Source organism: Nicotiana tabacum, chromosome 21 (genome assembly GCF_000715075.1).
Source record: "Nicotiana tabacum cultivar K326 chromosome 21, ASM71507v2, whole genome shotgun sequence".
Lineage (NCBI taxonomy): Eukaryota > Viridiplantae > Streptophyta > Magnoliopsida > Solanales > Solanaceae > Nicotiana > Nicotiana tabacum.
Genome location: NC_134100.1, coordinates 97,576,498 through 97,596,296, shown reverse-complemented (window position 1 = coordinate 97,596,296; position 19,799 = coordinate 97,576,498). Strand labels below are relative to the sequence as shown.

At 39.2% G+C, this 19,799-nt stretch overlaps 1 protein-coding gene across 1 annotated transcript; it reads right to left on the bottom strand.

The window, feature by feature from the left end:
* Positions 1-1,165: 1,165 nt before the first annotated feature.
* LOC107828215 (uncharacterized) lies at positions 1,166-18,757 on the bottom strand. The gene is made up of 6 exons (XM_075241963.1): positions 18,575-18,757; positions 18,125-18,472; positions 17,559-17,807; positions 17,318-17,454; positions 16,947-17,206; positions 1,166-2,064 (listed from the first exon to the last, which is right to left on the bottom strand). Exons 1-6 carry the CDS (start codon positions 18,755-18,757, stop codon positions 1,166-1,168), a joined length of 2,076 nt encoding a protein of 691 aa, XP_075098064.1.
* Positions 18,758-19,799: the final 1,042 nt, after the last annotated feature.

Below are 19,799 nucleotides of genomic sequence, written 5' to 3'. Positions count from 1 at the left end.
CTATTTGGATTGCTACTTTACTATCAGTGAAAATGCTTACAAGCAATTCTACCTTAACTCCAATGTCTTTGATCAAGCCAAGGATCCATATGAGTTCTGCTACAGTAAATGCAATACTTCTGTACTCTAACTCAGTAGAGCTTCTTGATATGGTGCTTTGTTTCTTTGATTTTCATGGCACTAGTGAGTCCCCAAACTTAATCATAAATCTGGTTACAGACTTCCTGGTGAATGGACAAGCTGCCTAGTCAGCATCACAATATGCTGTGACATGAAAGGACTAAAAGAAATGTCAGGTCTTGTGACTGTTAAATACAAAAGCTTTCCCAAAAGTCTCTGATATCTACTAGGATCAGTCAACATATATGCATCGGTTGTTTTGGCAGCCCCTACATGCTTATCATATTCACTTATAGTGAGCTTCAGATTTGGTTCAAGTGAGGTGTTTGCAGGCTTAGCAGCTCCCAAACCCATCTCAGAGATGAGTTCTAATGCATACTTCCTCTGGTGCATGAGAATGCCAAACTCAATGCCAAGAAAGTATTTTAGCTCTCCCAAGTCATTCATCATGAAGGTATATTGTAGTGCTTTCTTGGTATCTTCAATCAACTGCAGATTTGCACCAATAAGCATCATATCATCCGCATATACTAAGATATCAATAGTCTCATTCCTAGTTCCTTTGACAAATAGAGAATAATCATAGTGACTTTGGTTGAAACCAAACTGTAATAATGCCTTAGATAGCTTGCTTGATCCCATACAAGGATTTGAGGAGTCTGCAGACTGGCCTCAACTTCCCCTGACTCTTAAATCCTTGTGGCAGAGTCATGTAAATCTCATCATGTAGATCTACTTGTAGGAAAGCATTGTAGACATCCATTTGATGGATGTGCCAATGTGCAGCAGCAACAATGGAGAGAATAGTCCTGACAATCACCATTTTGACTACAGGAGAGAAAGTCTCTTGATAGTCAATACCTTCCTTTTGGCTATAGCCTTTGGCAACCAACCGAGCCTTGAATCTTTCAACCTCCCTTGAAGCTTTGTAATTCACCTTATAGATCCACTTGCAACCTATAGGTTTCTTACCCTCAGGCAAGCTTACCACATACCATGTGTGATTGTCTTCAAGAGCAATAATTTTAGCCTTCATTGCCTCTACTCATCTTGGATCTTTAACAGCTGCCTCATAGGAAGAAGGTTCAACTATAGTTAAAGTGGCTGCAATGTAAGCATGATACTTAGGAGACAGTGTGCCATAAGACAAGTAGTTTGAGATAGCATATGGAACATCTTTGTAAATGTTGAGAGAAATAAAGTTTTTCATCCAAATGGGAGTTTGTTTAGGTCTAGTGGACTTCCTTAAGGTAGGATTAATGTCTTGTGTAAGTAAATCTGCAGAGATTCTTTGAGAATAGGTGGTGGTGTCAACACACCTGGTGCTAATAGGACTTCCCACAATAGGTGACTGACATAACCAATGTGTGAGATCTTCATCCTCCACCTCTATGGTTGCAGGATCATTGAGGGTGTGAGCAATCCCAGGAGTTTCATAATGGTGTGAAAAAGAATGGGAATCAACAAATTGAGGTGGTGGAACAAACTTGCTGCTGGAAAATAGGAACACCTCCTCTCTGCATGCCACATCCCTTCTAACAACAAAAGAATGAGAAGTAAGATCATACAAGATATAGCCCTTTTGAGTAGGAGAATATCCCATATGGACTGTAGGATTAACTCTGGATAAAAGCTTGTCTGCCTTATGGATCTGCTTTGCATAACATAAGCAGCCAATTACTCTTAAGTGGCCAAGATCGGGCTTCTTAGCATACAACCTCTCATAGGGAGAAACTCCACCTATAACTGGGAAAGGCATTCTATTAATGAGGTACATAGCTGCAAAGACATAGTTCCCCCAAAACTTGATTGGTATATGTGCTTGGAACCTAATAGCCCTAGTCACCTCTAGAATATGTTTGTACTTTCTCTCAGCTATGCCATTTTGTTGAGGGGTGTAAGCACAAGTTCTCTGATGTGCAATTCCAAGAGTCCTGAACAGACCTGCACATATTGAATTAACAAACTCTATGCCACTGTGTTAGGATTGGGAACCTGGGTAGTGCGAAATTTAGCCAAACAACGGTATAATGACAATAACAAAGACTATGGAAGTTGATAACAATGACAAGTAAAGTAGATAAATAAGACACAAATTTAACGTGGTTCAGTCAAAGTGACCTACGTCCACAAGCGGAGAAGAGCAATTTACTATAACAATAAGAGTACAAAAGAGAGTACAAAATTAGAATAAACACTCTAATTAATCCCAAATACCCTAAAATAATAACCTCACAAGATCACTCTAACGAAAGGGTTCACACAAGTGCTTTCCAACACTAACTCTCATACAAAACACTCTTAATAAAGGAAGAAAGGAAGAAACAAGATGTGATGACCCAAAATGTCATCTTTAAATTTAATAAGTAATTCTGTCTTCTAGGACCTCAAAAAGCACCATTTATCATTCCTCGACTTGGTGCGCAGTCCGTAAACTTTTTCGGAAAGTTTTCATGTGAAAAATAGATTAAAATGGAAAATAGAGCTTTAAAACTCAACTCAGTTGACTTTGGTCAACATTTTGAGCAAACGGATCCGGATCAGTGTTTTGAAAATTCTGGTAGCTCCTGTATCGTGATTTGGGACTTGGTAGTACGCTCGGAATTTAATTTGGAGGTCCCTAGCTCAAGTTATGACCATTTAACGGAACTAGCAATTTAAAGGCTAAATATTCCAAGTTTGACCACGGGGTTGACTTTTTGATATCGGAGTCGGAATCCGATTCTGGAAATTTAAACAGCTATGTTATGTCATTTATAACTTGTGTACCAAATTTGAAGTCATTCCGGATTCATTTAATATGTTTTGGCACGAGATTTGCAAATTGAAAGTTTAAAACTCAAAGTTCGAATCGGGGTGCGAATTGTAATTTCAGTGTTGTTTGACGTGATTTTAGACCCCGAGTCAGTCCGTATTATGTTACGGGACTTGTTGGTATATTCGAGCGGGGTCCCGAGTACCCCGAGGGTGAAACGGATTGAAATCGGAACAAGAATTGGACTTAAGCAAAAATCTAAAATTTAGGTTTTGGTATAATCGCACGTACGGAATTTTGACCGTAGGTGCGAGCTCGCAGAAGCGATACTTCCATCGCAGATGCGGCCTTCACAGGTGCGGCCCTTTTGCGCAGAAGCGGACGTCGCAGGTGCGACATTTTGTCCGCAAATACGAAACCTCGCCTGGCAGCCCCTTTTTGCAGATGCAAGATTTTTCTCGCAGATGCGAGCTCGCATGTGCGAGCCCAGGCACCGCAGATGCGAAAATGCTGGGCAGAATACATAAAATCGGGTCTTAGCCATTTTTACTCATTTTTGAGTCTCGGATTTGGGCGATTTCAAGGGGGATTTTCATGACTTTGAACTGGGTAAGTGTTCTTTATCATATAGTGATTGTATTTCACAAATCCATGCCTATATTCATCATTTATTTCAGATTTAGATGGAAGAAATTGGAATTTTTGTAAAACTTTCCAAAAACGAAAAATTTAGATTTGAAGGTCCATTTGATATCAGAATTGGACAAATTTGGTATGGTTGAACTCGTATCGGAACGGGTGTTCGGATTTCGTGAGTTTTTCTGGGATTTGAGACGTGGGTCCCACTGCTAATATTTAATGAATTTCGGATTTTTATCCGGAAAAATTATAATTTCATATGGAATTAATTCCTATGATTAGTATTGAATATATTGAATTATTTGTGAATAGATTTGAAGCTTTCAGAGGTAAATTTAAAAGGAAAAGCTGTGGTTGAATAATTAATTGGAATTTGCAAAGAGAGGTAAATGTCGGGGTTAACCTTGACTTGAGAAAATATAACTCTTAAATTATTTGTTATGTGAATTGTATGTGAACGACGTATAGGCGAGGTGACGAGTGGCTATACGTCGTCAAATTAATTATTTGCCTGCTTACTTGAAAAATCATAAATTGTTTTTAATCATAAATTAAATATTATAATAATTATTTCTCTCTTATTCTTTGTCAAATGTTAAAGCTTGAATTCCTGCATTAATTGTTACATGTTATTTGAATTATGTGCCTTAATTGTTATTTGACATTTAGCATATTAAATATTAAAATATCTATTTGCTCCCTGATTTCCATAATAAATTGCTATTTGTCATTGTTTGCTTCATAATTAAATCATAATTATTGTATGCTTGTTGTCTTATGATTTTATGTTAATTGTTGCATTTATTGGGAAATTTCTTCTGTAAGAATTGATTGGCAAATGAATATGTTAGAGGAGCGGGTTGCACGCCGCAACAAGATTGATTATAATGAATATATTGGAGGATCGGCTTGCACGCTGCAACAGACTTATTAAAAGTCAATATTGGAGGATCAGGTTGCACGCCGCAACAGACTTATTAAAAGTCAATATTGGAGGATCGGGTTGCATGTCGCAATAGACTTATTAAAAGTCAATATTGGAGGATCGGGTTGCACGCCGCAACAGACTTATTAAAAGTTAATATTGGAGGATCGGGTTGCACGCCACAACAGACTTGTTAAAAAGTTAATATTGGAGGATCGGGTTGTACGCCGCAACAGACTAGATTAAAATGAATATGTTGGAGGAGCGGGTTGCACGCTGCAACAGAACTGAATGTGGATATACTGTGAGAGCGGGTTGCACGCTGTAACAGAAATAATGAAAATGATAATTGGTTATGACTGCTGAGTTGCCTTCAATTATTATAAATAAATTACTTGATTTATTCCTATTATTGTTGTTGTTACTAATATTGCATACAGGTTAATGTAAGTGAACCGCCTTAGCCTCGTCACTACTTCGTCGAGGTTAGGTTCAACACTTACCAGTACATGGGGTCGGTTATACTGATACTACACTCTGCACTTCTTGTGTAGATTTTGGAGTTGGTCCCAGCGGCGTACCATAGACTTGCTCGAATTTTAGCTATTAGAGGAGACTTGAGGTATAACTGTATGGCGTCCGCAGTTCTGAAGTCCCCGTCTATTGTACTTTAGCTGTGTGTTTATTTCCAGATAGCTTTAAATTATTCAGACCTTTATTTGTATTTATTCTAGAAGCTCGTGTACGTGTGACACCAATTCTGGGATGGTATTTAGACACCGTTGTTTGATGGATTATTTCACTATATTTAAAACTTTGCTTCCGCATTTGTTTCCTTGTTATTAATAAATTTAAAATTATTTTAAAAATGGATAATATTATTCTGACGTTAGCTTGCCTAGCAAGTGAAATGTTAGGCGCCATCACGGTCCGAAGGTGGGAATTTCGGGTCGTGACAGTTGGTATCATAACACTAGGTTACATAGGTCTCATGAGTCACGAGCAAGCTTAGTAGAGTTTGAAGGATCGGTACGGAGACGTCAGTACTTATCTCTTAGAGGCTACGCAGTTTAGGAACAATATCACTTCTTTCTTATTCTGTCGTGCGATTTTATTCTATCATCGATGATTGAACCATTCTACTCTTATTCTATCGCAGATGGTGAGAACACGTAATACCTCTACCGATGGACAGGGACTAGAACCCCCGGTGGCAACTATGGCCAGGGGTAGAGGTCGAGGCCGAGGTCGTGCTAGAGGCCGAGGTAGAGCTCAGTCCAGAGCTCGAGCATCTGCACATGTTGTAGAACCTCAGGTAGACCTTCGGGATGAGGTCCCAATTGAGAATGTACTAGTTGGACCAGTTCAGGTCCCGGAAGGATTCATAGCCACTCCTGTACTTCAGGACGCTCTAGTCCGTTTGGTAAGTCTTATGGAGGGCGTGGCTCAGAATGGTACATTTCCAGTGGCACCAGCCGTCTCACAGGCTGGGGGAGGAGCACAAACTCCCACTACTCCCGCTCCGGAGCAGATGGCTCCCCAGAATCAGGCTCCAGCAGCCACTCCAGTTGGGGTAGTTCAGCCAGTTGTTGCAGCACAGACCGGTGATAGGCACGCCATGTCTTTTGAGGCCTTATTGAGACTGGATAAGTTCACTAAGCTCTTTCCAGTTCACTTCAGTGGTACACCTTATGAGGACCCACATGATTATCTTGAACGCTGCCATGAGGTGCTGCGAAACATGGGTATAGTTGAGACCAATGGAGTTGATTTTGTGGTATTCCAGATAACGGGTTCCGCCAAGAAGTGGTGGAGAGATTACACATTGACCCGACCAGTCGGATCGCCTGCACTTACCTGGGAGTAGTTCTCTCAGCTATTTCTGGAGAAGTTCCTCCCTATCACACTGAGAGAGGAATTTCGCAAGTAATTCGAGCGTCTACAACAAGGCAATATGACTGTTACTCAGTATGAGTCCCGTTTTGTGGATTTGGCCTGTCATGCTCTCCTTTTACTACCTACGGAGGGATAGAGAGTGGGGAGGTTCATTGAGGGACTCACTCACCCTATCAGACTTCAGATGGCCAAGGAGACCAGAAGTGAGATTTATTTTCAGGAAGCTGTTAATGTCGAAAGGAGGATCGAGATGGTTCTTGCACAGGAGAGAGAGCAGAGGTCCGATAAGAGGCCTCGTCAGTTCGGTGGTTTTCAGTGGTGCCTCGTCTGGAGGCCGGGGTAATTTTGGTAGGGGTCATCCTCCCAGACCATTTCATTCAGCACTTCATGTATCTCCCGGTGCTTCAGGGAGTCACGGTCCTATTATGCCTTACTCTGGGCAGCCAGTATTCAGTGCACATTCAGCTCCTATCAATGCACCACCACTCCAGAGTTACTACAGTGGTTATCCGGCCCATCTGGGTCAGCTTCAGCTTCAGCATCCACGGCATCAGGATGGGTGTTATGAGTGTGGAAACATTGGTCACATCAGGAGGTATTGCCCTAGATTGGCGAGTAACAGATCTCGGCAAGATTCTCGTGCCATCATACCGGCACCGGTTGCTTCACCGCCTACTCAGCCAGCTAGAGGTAGGGGTCAGGTAGTTAGAGGTGGAGGTCAGGCCATTAGAGGTGGAGGTCAGGCCATTAGAGGTGGAGGTTAGACCGTTAGAGGTGGAGGCCAGCCAGTTAGATGCTGTCCCAGTGATGCAGTTCAGAGTGGTGGGACCTAACCTCGATTTTATGCTTTTCCAGCTAGGCCTGAGGGCGAGTCATATGATGCTGTGATCACAGGTATTATTCCAGTTTTCCATAGAGATGCTTCAGTTCTATTTGATCCAGGATCTACTTATTCCTATGTGTCCTCCTATTTTGCTTCATATTTGGTTGTGCCTTATGATTCTATGAGTGCTTCTGTGTGTGTATCTACACCGGTGGGAGACTCTGTTGTAGTAGATCATGTCTATCATTTGTGTGTGGTTACTATTGGTAATCTTGAGACCAGTGTGGATCTTCTACTTCTTGATATGGTAGATTTTGATGTCATCTTGGGTATGGATTCGCTGTCTCCTTACCATGATATATTGGACTTTCATGCCAAGACAATGACCCTAGCTATGCCGAGGTTACCTCGGTTAGAGTGGAAAGGAACTTTGGCCATTCTGCCAGCAGGGTTATTTCTTATATGAAAGCTTGGCGTATGGTAAAGAAAGGGTGTCTAGCCTATTTGACTTATATTCGCGATCCCAGTGCGGATGTCCCTTCTATGGACTCAGTACCAGTTGTTCATGAATTTCTAAAAGTATTTCCTGCAGATTTGCCGGGGATGCTACCCGACAGAGATATTGAATTTTGTATTGATTTGGCTTCGGGCACTCAGCCCATTTCTGTTCCACCATACTGTATGGCCCGCCAGAGTTGAAAGAATTGAAAGAGAAGATACAAGACTTGCTTGATCAGGGATTCATTAGACCAGTGTCTCGCCCTGGGGTGCACTAGTATTATTTGTAAAGAAGAAAGATGGCTCTATGCGGATGTGTATAGATTATCGACAGTTGAACAAGGACACTATCAAAAACAAATATCCGCTGCCAAGAATTGATGACTTATTTGATCAGCTTCAGGGTGCCAAGGTATTTTCAAAAATTGATTTGAGATCTGGTTACCATCAGTTGAAGATTAGGGCATCTGATGTCCCTAAGACAGCTTTTCGGACTCAGTACGGGCATTACGAGTTCCTAGTGATGTCATTTGGGTTGACAAATGCTCCAGCAGCATTTATGGATTTGATGAATCGGGTGTTCAAGCCTTATTTGGATTCTTTTGTGGTTGTATTCATTGATGATATCTTGATTTACTCCAGCAGTCGAGAGGAGCATGAGCAGCATCTTCGAAGTGTGCTTCACACCTTGAAGAATAATCAGTTATATGCCAAATTTTCAAAATGTGAGTTTTGGTTAGACTCAGTTGCCTTTTTGCCACATATTTTATCAGCAAAAGGCATAAAGGTGGATCCTAAGAAGATTGAGGCTGTTCAGAATTGGCCTAGACCTACTTCGGTTACAGAGATCCGGAGTTTCCTGGGTTTGGCAGGTAATTATCTTCGGTTCATGGAAGGATTTTCATCTATAGCAAGCACATTGACCAGACTAACCTAGAAGGGTGTTCCATTCAGATGGTCAGACGAGTGTGAGTTGAGCTTTCAGAAGCTCAAGACCGCTTTGACTACGGCGCCTGTATTGGTATTACCCATAGGTTCAGGATCGTATGCGGTATATTGTGACGTATCTCACATTGGGCTTGGTGCAGTATTAATGAAAAATGGCAAGGTAATCGCATATGCGTCGCGGCATTTGAAAGTTCACGAGAAGAATTATCCTGTTCATGACTTAGAATTGGCAGCCATTGTTCATGCGCTGAAGATTTGGAGGCATTACCTCTACGGTGTCTCGTGTGAGGTATTTACTGATCATCGTAGCCTTCAGTATCTGTTCAAACAAAAAGATCTTAATTTGAGGCAGAGAAGATGGTTGGAGTTGTTGAAAGACTATGATATCACCATTTTGTATCACCCCGGAAAGGCCAATGTGGTGGTCGATGCTTTGAGTAGAAAGGCTGTAAGTATGGGCAGTCTTGCGTATATTCTGGTTGGTGAGATGACATTAGCTGCAGATGTTCAGACTTTGGCTAATCAGTTGGTGAGGTTAGATGTTTCAGAACCCAGTCGGGTTCTAGCTTGTACAGTCACTCGGTCTTCTTTATATGAGTGCATCAGAGAGAGGCAATATGATGATCCTCATTTACTTGTCCTTAAGGACACGGTGCGGCACGATGATGCTAAACAGGTTGCTGTGGGGAAAGATAGAGTTCTGCGAATGTAGGGCCGTATTTGTGTGCCTAATGTGGATGGGCTTCGTGAATTAATTCTCGAAGAGGCACATAGTTTCAGGTATTCTATTCATCCAGGTACCGCTAAAATGTATCAAGATTTGCGGAAACATTACTGGTGGAGGAGAATGAAAAAGGATATAGTTGCACATATAGCTCGGTGTCTGAATTGTCAGCAAGTTAAGTACGAGCATCAGAGACCTGATGGTTTGCTTCAGAAGTTAGAAATTCCTGAGTGGAAGTGGGAGTGTATCACTATGGATTTTGTTGTTGGGCTCCCACGGACTCAGAGAAAATTTGACGCAGTTTGGGTCATTGTGGACAGGTTGATCAAGTCAGCCCATTTCATTCCAGTGGCAGTTACCTATTCTTCAGAAAGGTTAGCTGAAATTTATATTCGTGAGATTGACCGCCTTCACGGTGTGCCCGTGTCTATTATTTCAGATCGAGGTACGCAGTTTACCTCACATTTCTGGAGGGCTGTACAGCGTGATTTAGGCACGCAGGTGGAGTTGAGTACAACATTTCATCCACAGACAGATGGACAGTCAGAGCGCACTATTCAGATATTGGAAGATATGCTCCGCGCTTGTGTTATAGACTTTAGAGGTTCTTGGGATCAGTTCTTGCCACTTGCGGAGTTTGCTTATAATAATAGCTACCAGTCGAGTATTCAGATAGCTCCATATGAGGCATTATACGGAAGGCGATGCCGATCACCAGTTGGTTGGTTTGAACTGGGAGAGGCTCGGTTGTTGGGTACCGATTTGGTACAGGATGCCTTGGATAGGGTCAAGATTATTCAGGATCGACTTCGCATAACTCAGTCTAGGCAAAAGAGTTATGCCGACCATAAAGTTCGTGTTATTGCATTCATGGTTGGAGAACGAATATTGCTCCGGGTTTCACCTATGAAAGGTGTAATGAGGTTCGGAAAGAAGGGCAAGTTAAGCCCTAGGTATATCGGACCCTTTGAAATTCTTGAAAGGGTGGGTGAAGTAGCCTACAGGTTTGCATTACCACCTAGTTTATCAGCGGTTCATCCAGTGTTCCATGTGTCTATGTTCTGAAAATATCAAGGCGATCCGTCCCATGTGTTAGATTTAAGCTCAGTCCAATTGGACAAAGATTTGACTTACGAGTAGAAGCCGGTGGCTATTCTAGCCCGGCAGGTCCGACAGTTGAGGTCAAAGAGTTATCCTTCAGTTCGGGTACAATGGAGAGGTCAGTCAGTAGAGGCATCTACCTGGGAGTCCGAGTCGGACATGCGGAGTAAGTATCTACACCTTTTCTCCAGCTCAGGTACTTTTTCTAACTCCATTCGAGGACGAACGTTTGTTTTAGAGGTGGAGAATGTTATGACCCAAAATGTTATTTTTAAATTTAATAAGTAATTTTGTGTTCTAAGACCTCGAAAAGCACCATTTATCATTCATCGACTTGCGTGCACAGTCCGTAAAATTTTCCGAAAAGCTTTCATGTGAAAAATGGATTAAAATAGGAAATAGAGCTTTAAAACTCAACTAAGTTGACTTTGGTCAACATTTTGAGTAAATGGATCCGGATCAGTGTTTTGAAAATTCCAATAGCTCCGTATCGTGATTTGGGACTTGGAAATATGCCCGAAATTTAATTTGGAGGTCCCTAGCTCAAGTTATGACCATTTAACAGAACTAGCAATTTAAAGGCTAAATATTCCAAGTTTGACCACGGGGTTGACTATTTGATATCGGAGCCAGAATCTGATTCTGGAAATTTGAACAGCTCTGTTATGTCATTTATGACTTGTGTGACAAATTTAAAGTCATTCCGGATTCATTTAATATGTTTTGGCACGAGATTTGTAAATTGAAAGTTTAAAACTCAAAGTTCGAATCGGGGTGCGAATTGTAATTTCAGTGTTGTTTGACGTGATTTTAGACCCCGAGTCAGTCCGTATTATGTTACGAGACTTGTTGGTATATTCGAGCGGGGTACCGAGTACCCCGAGGGTGAAACGGATTGAAATCGGAACAAGAATTGGACTTAAGCAAAAATTTGAAATTTGGGTTATGGTATAATCGCACCTGCGGAATTTTGACCGTAGGTGCGAGCTCGCAGAAGCGATACTTCCATCGCAGATGTGGCCTTCACAGGTGCGGCCCTTTTGTGCAGAAGCGGACATCGCAGGTGCGACATTTTGTCCGCAAATGCGGAACCTCGCCTTTAACAAGGGGGCCTTTAACAAGATGTCAAGCTAAAGAGTTGCAAAACAAGGTCATTAGACTTCAAGTGCAAATAAAGAAGTTGTTAATTGGGATGGAGAGCTCAAGGATAAAGGATATGAGTTGTCTAGGTGTTATAATTATTTTATGGTCCAAATTCATGTCCAAGAAAAGGTGGATTAGATCCCAAAAGACATCCTCTGAAGAAGGTCCAAATCAGGCCACTATTCGACCTATTTGGAACCTAAAAATGTGTTTAAACTTGCAGCCCAATAAGTCCTACATGAAGACACGTTTTTATAACATAAAAAGGACTTACTTGCTGCCCAAGAAAGGCTCAATAGGCGTGATAGAAGTTGGGTACAAGTTGGTGCCAAGTTGCTTGCAAGTTGTCTTCAAGATTTCCAAGATCCTATTCATGATTGGTTTGGGACTTTCAAGATTCTATCCAAGATTGATTTTAACTTATTTCCATATATTTTGGTACTAGATTTATTGCTTTCCTAGGTAGTTAAGGTTATGTTTTCCTTTTCCTAAGATTGTTGGAGTTACTTTCCAAGATTGACTTGGTTTTTGTTTCCTAATGTTTTTTCTTTTCCTAAGGTATTTGGATTGGTTGTCCAAAGTAGTTTAGGACTTTATTTCCTTGTTTTTAGGTAGGAATTTCGTGACCCCCTCTCTATATAAAGGAGTGTCATCTTTGTTTTAAGATTTTAGATTATTATAGACAATATCAATAAAAATTGTGAGATTTTTCTTGCACTCTTGTGTGTGGCTACTCTTGGATTTATTCTTCAACCTTCAAGACTCAACTTAAGGTGGTAATATTAAACTCTTTCGAAATCTTAGATCACTTCTAGGTATTCAAGAAAGGTGATAAGTTTAGGCTTATTGTTGTTCTTGTTATTCTAAAGGGTCGGGTTTCACAATCTATCTCTTATTTTTAATTCTCTACCAAAGGCGATTATTTCTTTGTTAGCTAATTGTTGTTGTTAGGATTCAACTTCAAGAATAGACTTCTTGAATTCAAGAAACTCTTTCTTGAATTCAATGTATCTTTAATTTTCCGTTATTTTTTTGTTTCTTTATTTTTTTTAGCTTCCGCACGTTTCTTGATTTTCTTTAGTAATTCTTGGACCCCTATCTTGTTGTTATCAGCAGATGCGAGATTTTTCTCGCAGATGCGAGCTCGCATGTATGAGCCCAGGCACCGCAGAAGCGAAAATGCTAGGCAGAATACATAAAATCGGGTCTTAGCCATTTTTACTCATTTTTGAGTCTCGGATTTGGGCGATTTCAAGGGGGATTTTCACGACTTTGAACTGGGTAAGTGTTCTTTATCATATAGTGATTGTATTTCACAAATCCATGCCTATATTCATCATTTATTTCAGATTTAGATGGAAGAAATTGGAATTTTTGTAAAACTTTTCAAAAATGAAAAATTTAGATTTGAAGGTCCATTTGATATCGGAATTGGACAAATTTGGTATGGTTGAACTCGTATCGGAACGGGTGTTCAGATTTCACGAGTTTTTCCGAGATTTGAGACGTGGGTCCCACTGCCAATATTTTAATGAATTTCGGATTTTTATCCGGAAAAATTATAAATTCATATGGAATTAATTCCTATGATTAGTATTGAATATATTGAATTATTTGTGAATATATTTGAAGCTTTAGGAGGCAAATTTAAAAGAAAAATCTGTGATTGAATAATTGATTGAAATTTGCAAAGCGAGGTAAGTGTCGGGATTAACCTTGACTTGAGGAAATAGAACCCTTAAATTATTTGTTATGTGAATTGTATGTGAACGACGTATAGGTGAGGTGACGAGTGTCTATACGTCGTCAAATTAATTATTTTCCTGCTTACTTGAAAAATCACAAATTATTTTTAATCATAAATTAAATATTATAATAATTGTTTCTCTCTTATTCTTTGTCAAATGTTAATTCTTGAATTCCTGCATTAATTGTTACATGTTATTTGAATTATGTGCCTTAATTGTTATTTGACATTTAGCATATTAAATATTAAACTGTCTATTTGCTCCCTGATTTTCATAATAAATTGCTATTTGTCATTGTTTGCTTCATAATTAAATCATAATTATTGTATGCTTGTTGTCTTATGATTTTATGTTAAATGTTGTGTTTATTGGGGAATTTCTTCTATAAAAATTGATTGGTAAATAAATATGTTGGAGGAGCGGGTTGCATGCCGCAACATGATTGATTATAATGAATATATTGGAGGATCGGGTTGCACGCCGCAACAGACTTATTAAAAGTCAATATTGGAGGATCAGGTTGCACGCCGCAACAGACTTATTAAAAGTCAATATTGGAGGATCAGGTTGCACGCTGCAACAGGCTTATTAAAAGTCAATATTGGAGGATCGGGTTGCACGCCGCAACAGACTTATTAAAAGTTAATATTGGAGGATCAGGTTGCACGCCACAACAGACTTGTTAGAAAGTTAATACTGGAGGATCGGGTTGCACGCCACAACAGACTAGATTAAAATAAATATGTTGGAGGAGCGGGTTGCACGCCGCAACAGAACTGAATGTGGATATATTGTGAGAGCGGGTTGCACGCTGCAACAGAAATAATGGAAATGATAATTGGTTATGACTGCTGAGTTGCCTTTAATTATTATAAATGAATTACTTGATTTATTCCTATTATTGTTGTTGTTACTAATATTGCATACAGGTTGATGTAAGTGAACCGCCTTAGCCTCGTCACTACTTCGTCGAGGTTAGGCTCAGCACTTACCAGTACATGGGGTCGGTTGTACTGATACTATAGTCTACACTTCTTGTGCAGATTTTGGAGTTGGTCCCAGTGGTGTACCATAGATTTGCTCGGATTTCAGCTATCAGAGGAGACTTGAGGTATAACTGCACGGCGTCCGCAGTTCTGAAGTCCCTGTCTATTGTACTTTAGTTGTGTGTTTATTTTCAGTCAGCTTTATATTATTCAGACCTTTATTTGTATTTATTCTAGAAGCTCGTGCACTTGTGACACCAATTCTGGGATGGTATTTAGACACCGCTTTTTCGAACTTTGCTTCAACATTTGTTTCCTTGTTATTAATAAATTTAAAATTATTTTAAAAATGGATAATATTATTCTAACGTTGGCTTGCCTAGCAAGTGAAATGTTAGGCGCAATCACGGTCTGAAGGTGGAAATTTCGGGTCGTGACACAAGAATTGAAGACAAGTCTTGTTGGTGTGTTTAAAATGAACTAATTTCCTTCCTTTTTATAGGCAAAAAAGTCTTGGCCTCTTAGGCGTAAAAGAAGAGATACAACTTATGCAAATGATGTCCACCACATAATGCAATATTTTTGGGTCCCAAAGCATATTGCCAACAAAGTATACACTTTGCAAAGATGCTTATGCTTATGTGAGATGGACTCCATTAGCCAAAATATTGGCCATAATTACAAATCTCCACCTAGGCCTAATTTTGGCTGATTTAGTAAATTTGCTCCACCTTCTCCGCAAAAAGCCCCAATGGGCATATGTCAAAATTTAATGCCATCAAAATCAGACAAGTTATCTGCTATCGAAACTGTAGTAAGGCCTATAACAGTGGATCCCAATAAAGTATACAACGAACCAGATCTGTGTGCTTTCATGATCACAAGAGCACCATGAGAAACTTTCAGAACTCCACCTTCACCTGTGTACTTGCACCCAAGAGATTCTAGAGTGCCCAAAGAGATGAGATTTTTCTTCAAGTCAGGAATATGTCTAACATCAATGAGAATTCTCACCACACCATTGTGCATTTTGATTTGGACTGTACCTTTTCCAAAAACTTTGCAGGCAGCATTGTTGCCCATCAAGACAATTCTACCTCCAATAGATTCATATGTGGTAAATAAATATCGATTGTGACACATATGATAAGAACAACCCGAATCTAAAATTCACTCATTATTAGATTTGAAGCTATTATTAGTTGTTAACAAAATAGTTCCCTCAGTCTCATCAGCAGCTACACTTGCTTCGGCAGTGTCAGTATTTTTGTGCTCATTTTTCCTTTCCTTATGCTTTTCTTTATTTTTCAGCTTATAGCATTCAGAGATATTGTGAGCTTTCTTATGACAATAGCGACACTCTAAATTATTGTATTTGGATATAGAGTCGGATTTGCCCCTAACAAACAAGCCAACTTCTGCTTGAGTTCCACTAGCTTCCCCAGTAATATCACTATCTATCTGTTCTTTTGATTTTAAGATAGATTTAATATCCTTATAAGAGATATTATCCTTTGCATAAAGAATAGTATCTCTTATATGATTAAAAGATGGGGGTAGAGAACAAAGCAGTAACACGGCTTTATCCTCATCTTTAATTTCAGCATCTATATTACTCAAATCCATAAGAATGGAATCAAAGGTGTCAAGATGAGAGAGAATAGAGGTACCTTCACCCATACGAATTGTATAAAGTTTCTACTTCAGGTAAAATCTATTTTCCACCGTCCTCTTCATATAGAAGGTTTTTAATTTTTCCCACATGCCTTTAGTTGTGGTTTCTATAGAAACTTCACGTAAAACCTCATTTGAGAAATATAAAATGATACCTACTTTTGCCTTTTGTCTATGATGGCAAACTCTTCGTCCGTTATTTTATCCGACTTCTTCTCCTTTCATTGTAACGCCAAGTCTAAGCCATCCTAATCCATCTTTAATTGCCACATTTTGAAGTTTGCACTTCGGTCAAATTTCTCAACATAGGTCTTTGTTAGAGTCATTTTGGCTATTAAAACTAACCCGGTTAGATCCGGCTCTGATATCAATTTATTAGGATCGGGAACCCGGGTAGTGCGGAATTTAGCCAAACAGCGGTATAATGACAATAACAAAGACAATGGAAGTTGATAACAACGACAATTAAAGTATATAAATAAGACACAAATTTAACGTGGTTCGGTCAAAGTGACCTACGTCCACAAGCGGAGAAGAGCAATTTAGTATAACAATAAGAGTACAAAAGAGAGTATAAAATTAGAGTAAACACTCTAATTAATCCCAAATACCCTAAGAGAATAACCTCATAAGATCACTCCAAAGAAAGGGTTCACACAAGTGCTTCCCAACACTAACTCTCATACAAAATACTCTTAATAAAGGAAGAAAGGAAGAAACAAGAATTAAAGACAAGTCTTGTTGGTGTATTTAAAATGAACTAATTGCCTTCCTTTTTATAGGCAAAAAAGTCTTGGCCTCTTAGGTGTAAAAGAAGAGATACAACTTGTGCAAATGATGTCCACCACATAATGCAATATTTTTGGGTTCCAAAGAATATTGCCAACAAAGTCTACACTTTGCAAAGATGCTTATGCTTATGTGAGATGGACTTCATTAGCTAAAATATTGGCCATAATCACACACTGTCAATTCTGACTACCTTCAATGTCTTTTGAAACTGAGTTTGAACAAAGACAAGGAACTGTTGTAGAACAACACATACATCAGATTTGAGTCGTAAAAGAAAAATCCATATCATTCTAGAGAAGTCATCAACATCAGTCAAAAAATATCTGTTTCCATCAAATGTAGCAGTTTTATAAGGTCCCCATACATCAACGTGTATCAAGTTAAAACAAGTAGTAATCTTAATGCTACTAGAAGGAAATGTCAGTCTAGTTTGCCTAGCACAAAGGCAAACACTGCACTTATTTAGTGTAACTACTATGCTTTCCAAGCTGAGTGGCAGTAGTTTCTTTAGTACTTTAGTTGATACAGGGCCAAGCCTTCAATGCCATAGAGTTATATCTACAGCTTCTCTTCCTTGAGCTGCTAGTGTAAATACCTTATTGGTCCTTGCATTGTGTCTATGCAACAAGTACAACTCATTATACTCCTTACCAATCGCCTTCACCTTCCCAATGGAGAGATCCTGAAATACACAAAAATCAGGAAAAAACAGGCAGAACACCATAGATCCCTAGTTGCCTTAGACACTGATAGAAGGTTATACTTGAATTGTGGTATATGAAGTACATTCCTGAGGTAGTTGTTATCAGATATAGAACTAGTTCCAACATGAGCTACATGGGAAATGTATCTATTTGGTAGAAACACTTTCCTAGGCACAATAAGTTCACTAATTGAAGACTTATTGAGCAAGTTAACATCAGATACCATATGATTTGTGGCTAATGTATCAATGATCCAATCCGACTTACTATCAGACAATAAGAAAACACTACTTGTACCTGTTGTATTGGCACTAATAGTTGAAGGGGAAACCTTGTGCAAGAGTTGTACAATTTGATCATACTACTCCTTGGTAAATGTACATGCATCAAGTCAAGGGTTATGATTCTGAACACCTAGATGAGTGGGTTGAACCTCTCTTTGAGCATGCTGAGTCTCCATGTACTGACCAGTCACCTGAGCTGACATCTTTTGAGTTGGAGAATGTACATTGATTGAACTGGTTTCAGTTACTGCATTGTATGCACTAGAGCCACCAGCTCCCCCTTTCTTCTCTTGTATTTGAAGTCTTATGGATATCCTACTATTTTGTAACAATTTTTCTTTGTATGTCCTTTCATCTTGCATACCTCACAGTAGAAATTGTAATTTTTCCTAAACTTTTGATTTCCTCCAGTTTTAGAGCTATATAGAGTAGTAGAATCATATCTTCCTGGGTTTATATTAGGAGGGGAAGCACCCAGAATACCAGAGTTAACATCAATAGCCTTTTGGATTTCATCACTGATAAGCATAGCGTATGTTTGATTCACAGTAGGTAATGGGAACATGAGTAAAATCTGACTTCTAGCTTGAAGATAGTTGGCATTTAGGCCCATGAAAAATTGATACAGCTTCAGTCTTTGGAGAAACACCACACAATCTTTAGACTTAGAGCAGTCACAATCAGGTAGTGGCACTAATGCCTCAAATTCATCCTACAGATCTTTTAACTTTGAGTAATAGGCAAAAATGGACAGAGTACCTATGGTTAAGATTGCAATGCCAGTGTGTAAATTAAAGGATCTAGAACTATTAACTTTGTCAAATCTCTCACGTAACTCCTTCAAGAGTGTTTGAGCATTCGTAGTGTATGCAATTTCACTAATCAAGTTCTGAGCAACATAATTCATTAACCAGGACAGTACTATTGCATTGCATCTCTCCCACTGGTACCAGTACTTCTCACGAAATCGTTCCTTCTTCCACTTGCCATCTACCATTCTTAGTCTGTTACGACCTAGTAGAGCAATTCGCATGGATCGATATCACAGGGAATATTTGTCTGTACCTGCCAATTGAAAAGAAATTAGAGAGATTCCACTAGTATCGCTAGGAGCGAGGTATAGTGGTTAATTGGACAGAATTGTGATTCCTTCTTCAAATTCATTGTCTGATGACATCTGAGAAGTAATTTCTGGTGTGACAGTTGTGGCTTCGTGACTGAGATCGTCAATCGCCATTGTTGAGCAATTTCAATTTCAGTTGAAACTATTTGGAGCTTGAAGAATTGATGCAGAGACGAAGAGAGATTTGTAGGAGGAGAATAGGATCAATTCACGAGCTTGGAGACGAAGCTCTCTGCTCTGATACCATGCTGAGATCCCTGCATTAATGGCGGAATGAAACCCTAGATTTAGAGAGAAGAAAAAGGAAGTAGAAGATGTTTTAGAGAGTTGAAGAAATGAACTGTTTCATTCATCTGTAAACTAACTAAGAGCTAGCTTATATACACTATTTTATTAAGCTAACTAACTTTCTAATAACTGACTATAAGTACAATTAAATAGACTAAACTACCCTGTATATTTCTACACATAACTAAGTCACTTCTTGCTTCTCAACAATTATCAAGAAATTCTATTAGGTACGATCAATTTAGCGATGAAGTTTATAGGTAATTCCAATTTTTTGGTAGTGAATGGAGACTAAAAATGGAAAGCTAAAGGAAGATGAAAAAAAGAGAGAGATGCCAATTTGAATGTACTGTGTAAATGCAAGTAAGATTTAAGTTATATATATTGAAGTGCAAAGATTATCTAAGAAGATCCACTGCTAGAAATTCGGCAAATATCGACCAGGGTCGACCGACCAACTTTGGTCAAAAAATCAATTTTTAAAATATTTTATTTTTTAATTTTTTTTACGAGACCGACCAACTTTGGTCGATTTTCTTTGGCGCAAAAATGCGGGAAACTATTTTTGAGTCCTGCGAAATTTATTTTTCAAGAAACCGACCAACTTTGGTCGATTTTTCAATTAAAA

Coding starts and splice junctions, on each gene's coding strand:
- LOC107828215 (XM_075241963.1), bottom strand. CDS start 18,757: ATGGTAGATGGCAAGTGGAAGAAGGAACGATTTCGTGAGAAGTACTGG. Junction 18,473..18,574: donor TACGTGAGAGATTTGACAAA/GTTAATAGTTCT, acceptor AAAGATCTGTAG/GATGAATTTGAGGCATTAGT. Junction 17,808..18,124: donor ATTACAATTTCTACTGTGAG/GTATGCAAGATG, acceptor CTCTTGCACAAG/GTTTCCCCTTCAACTATTAG.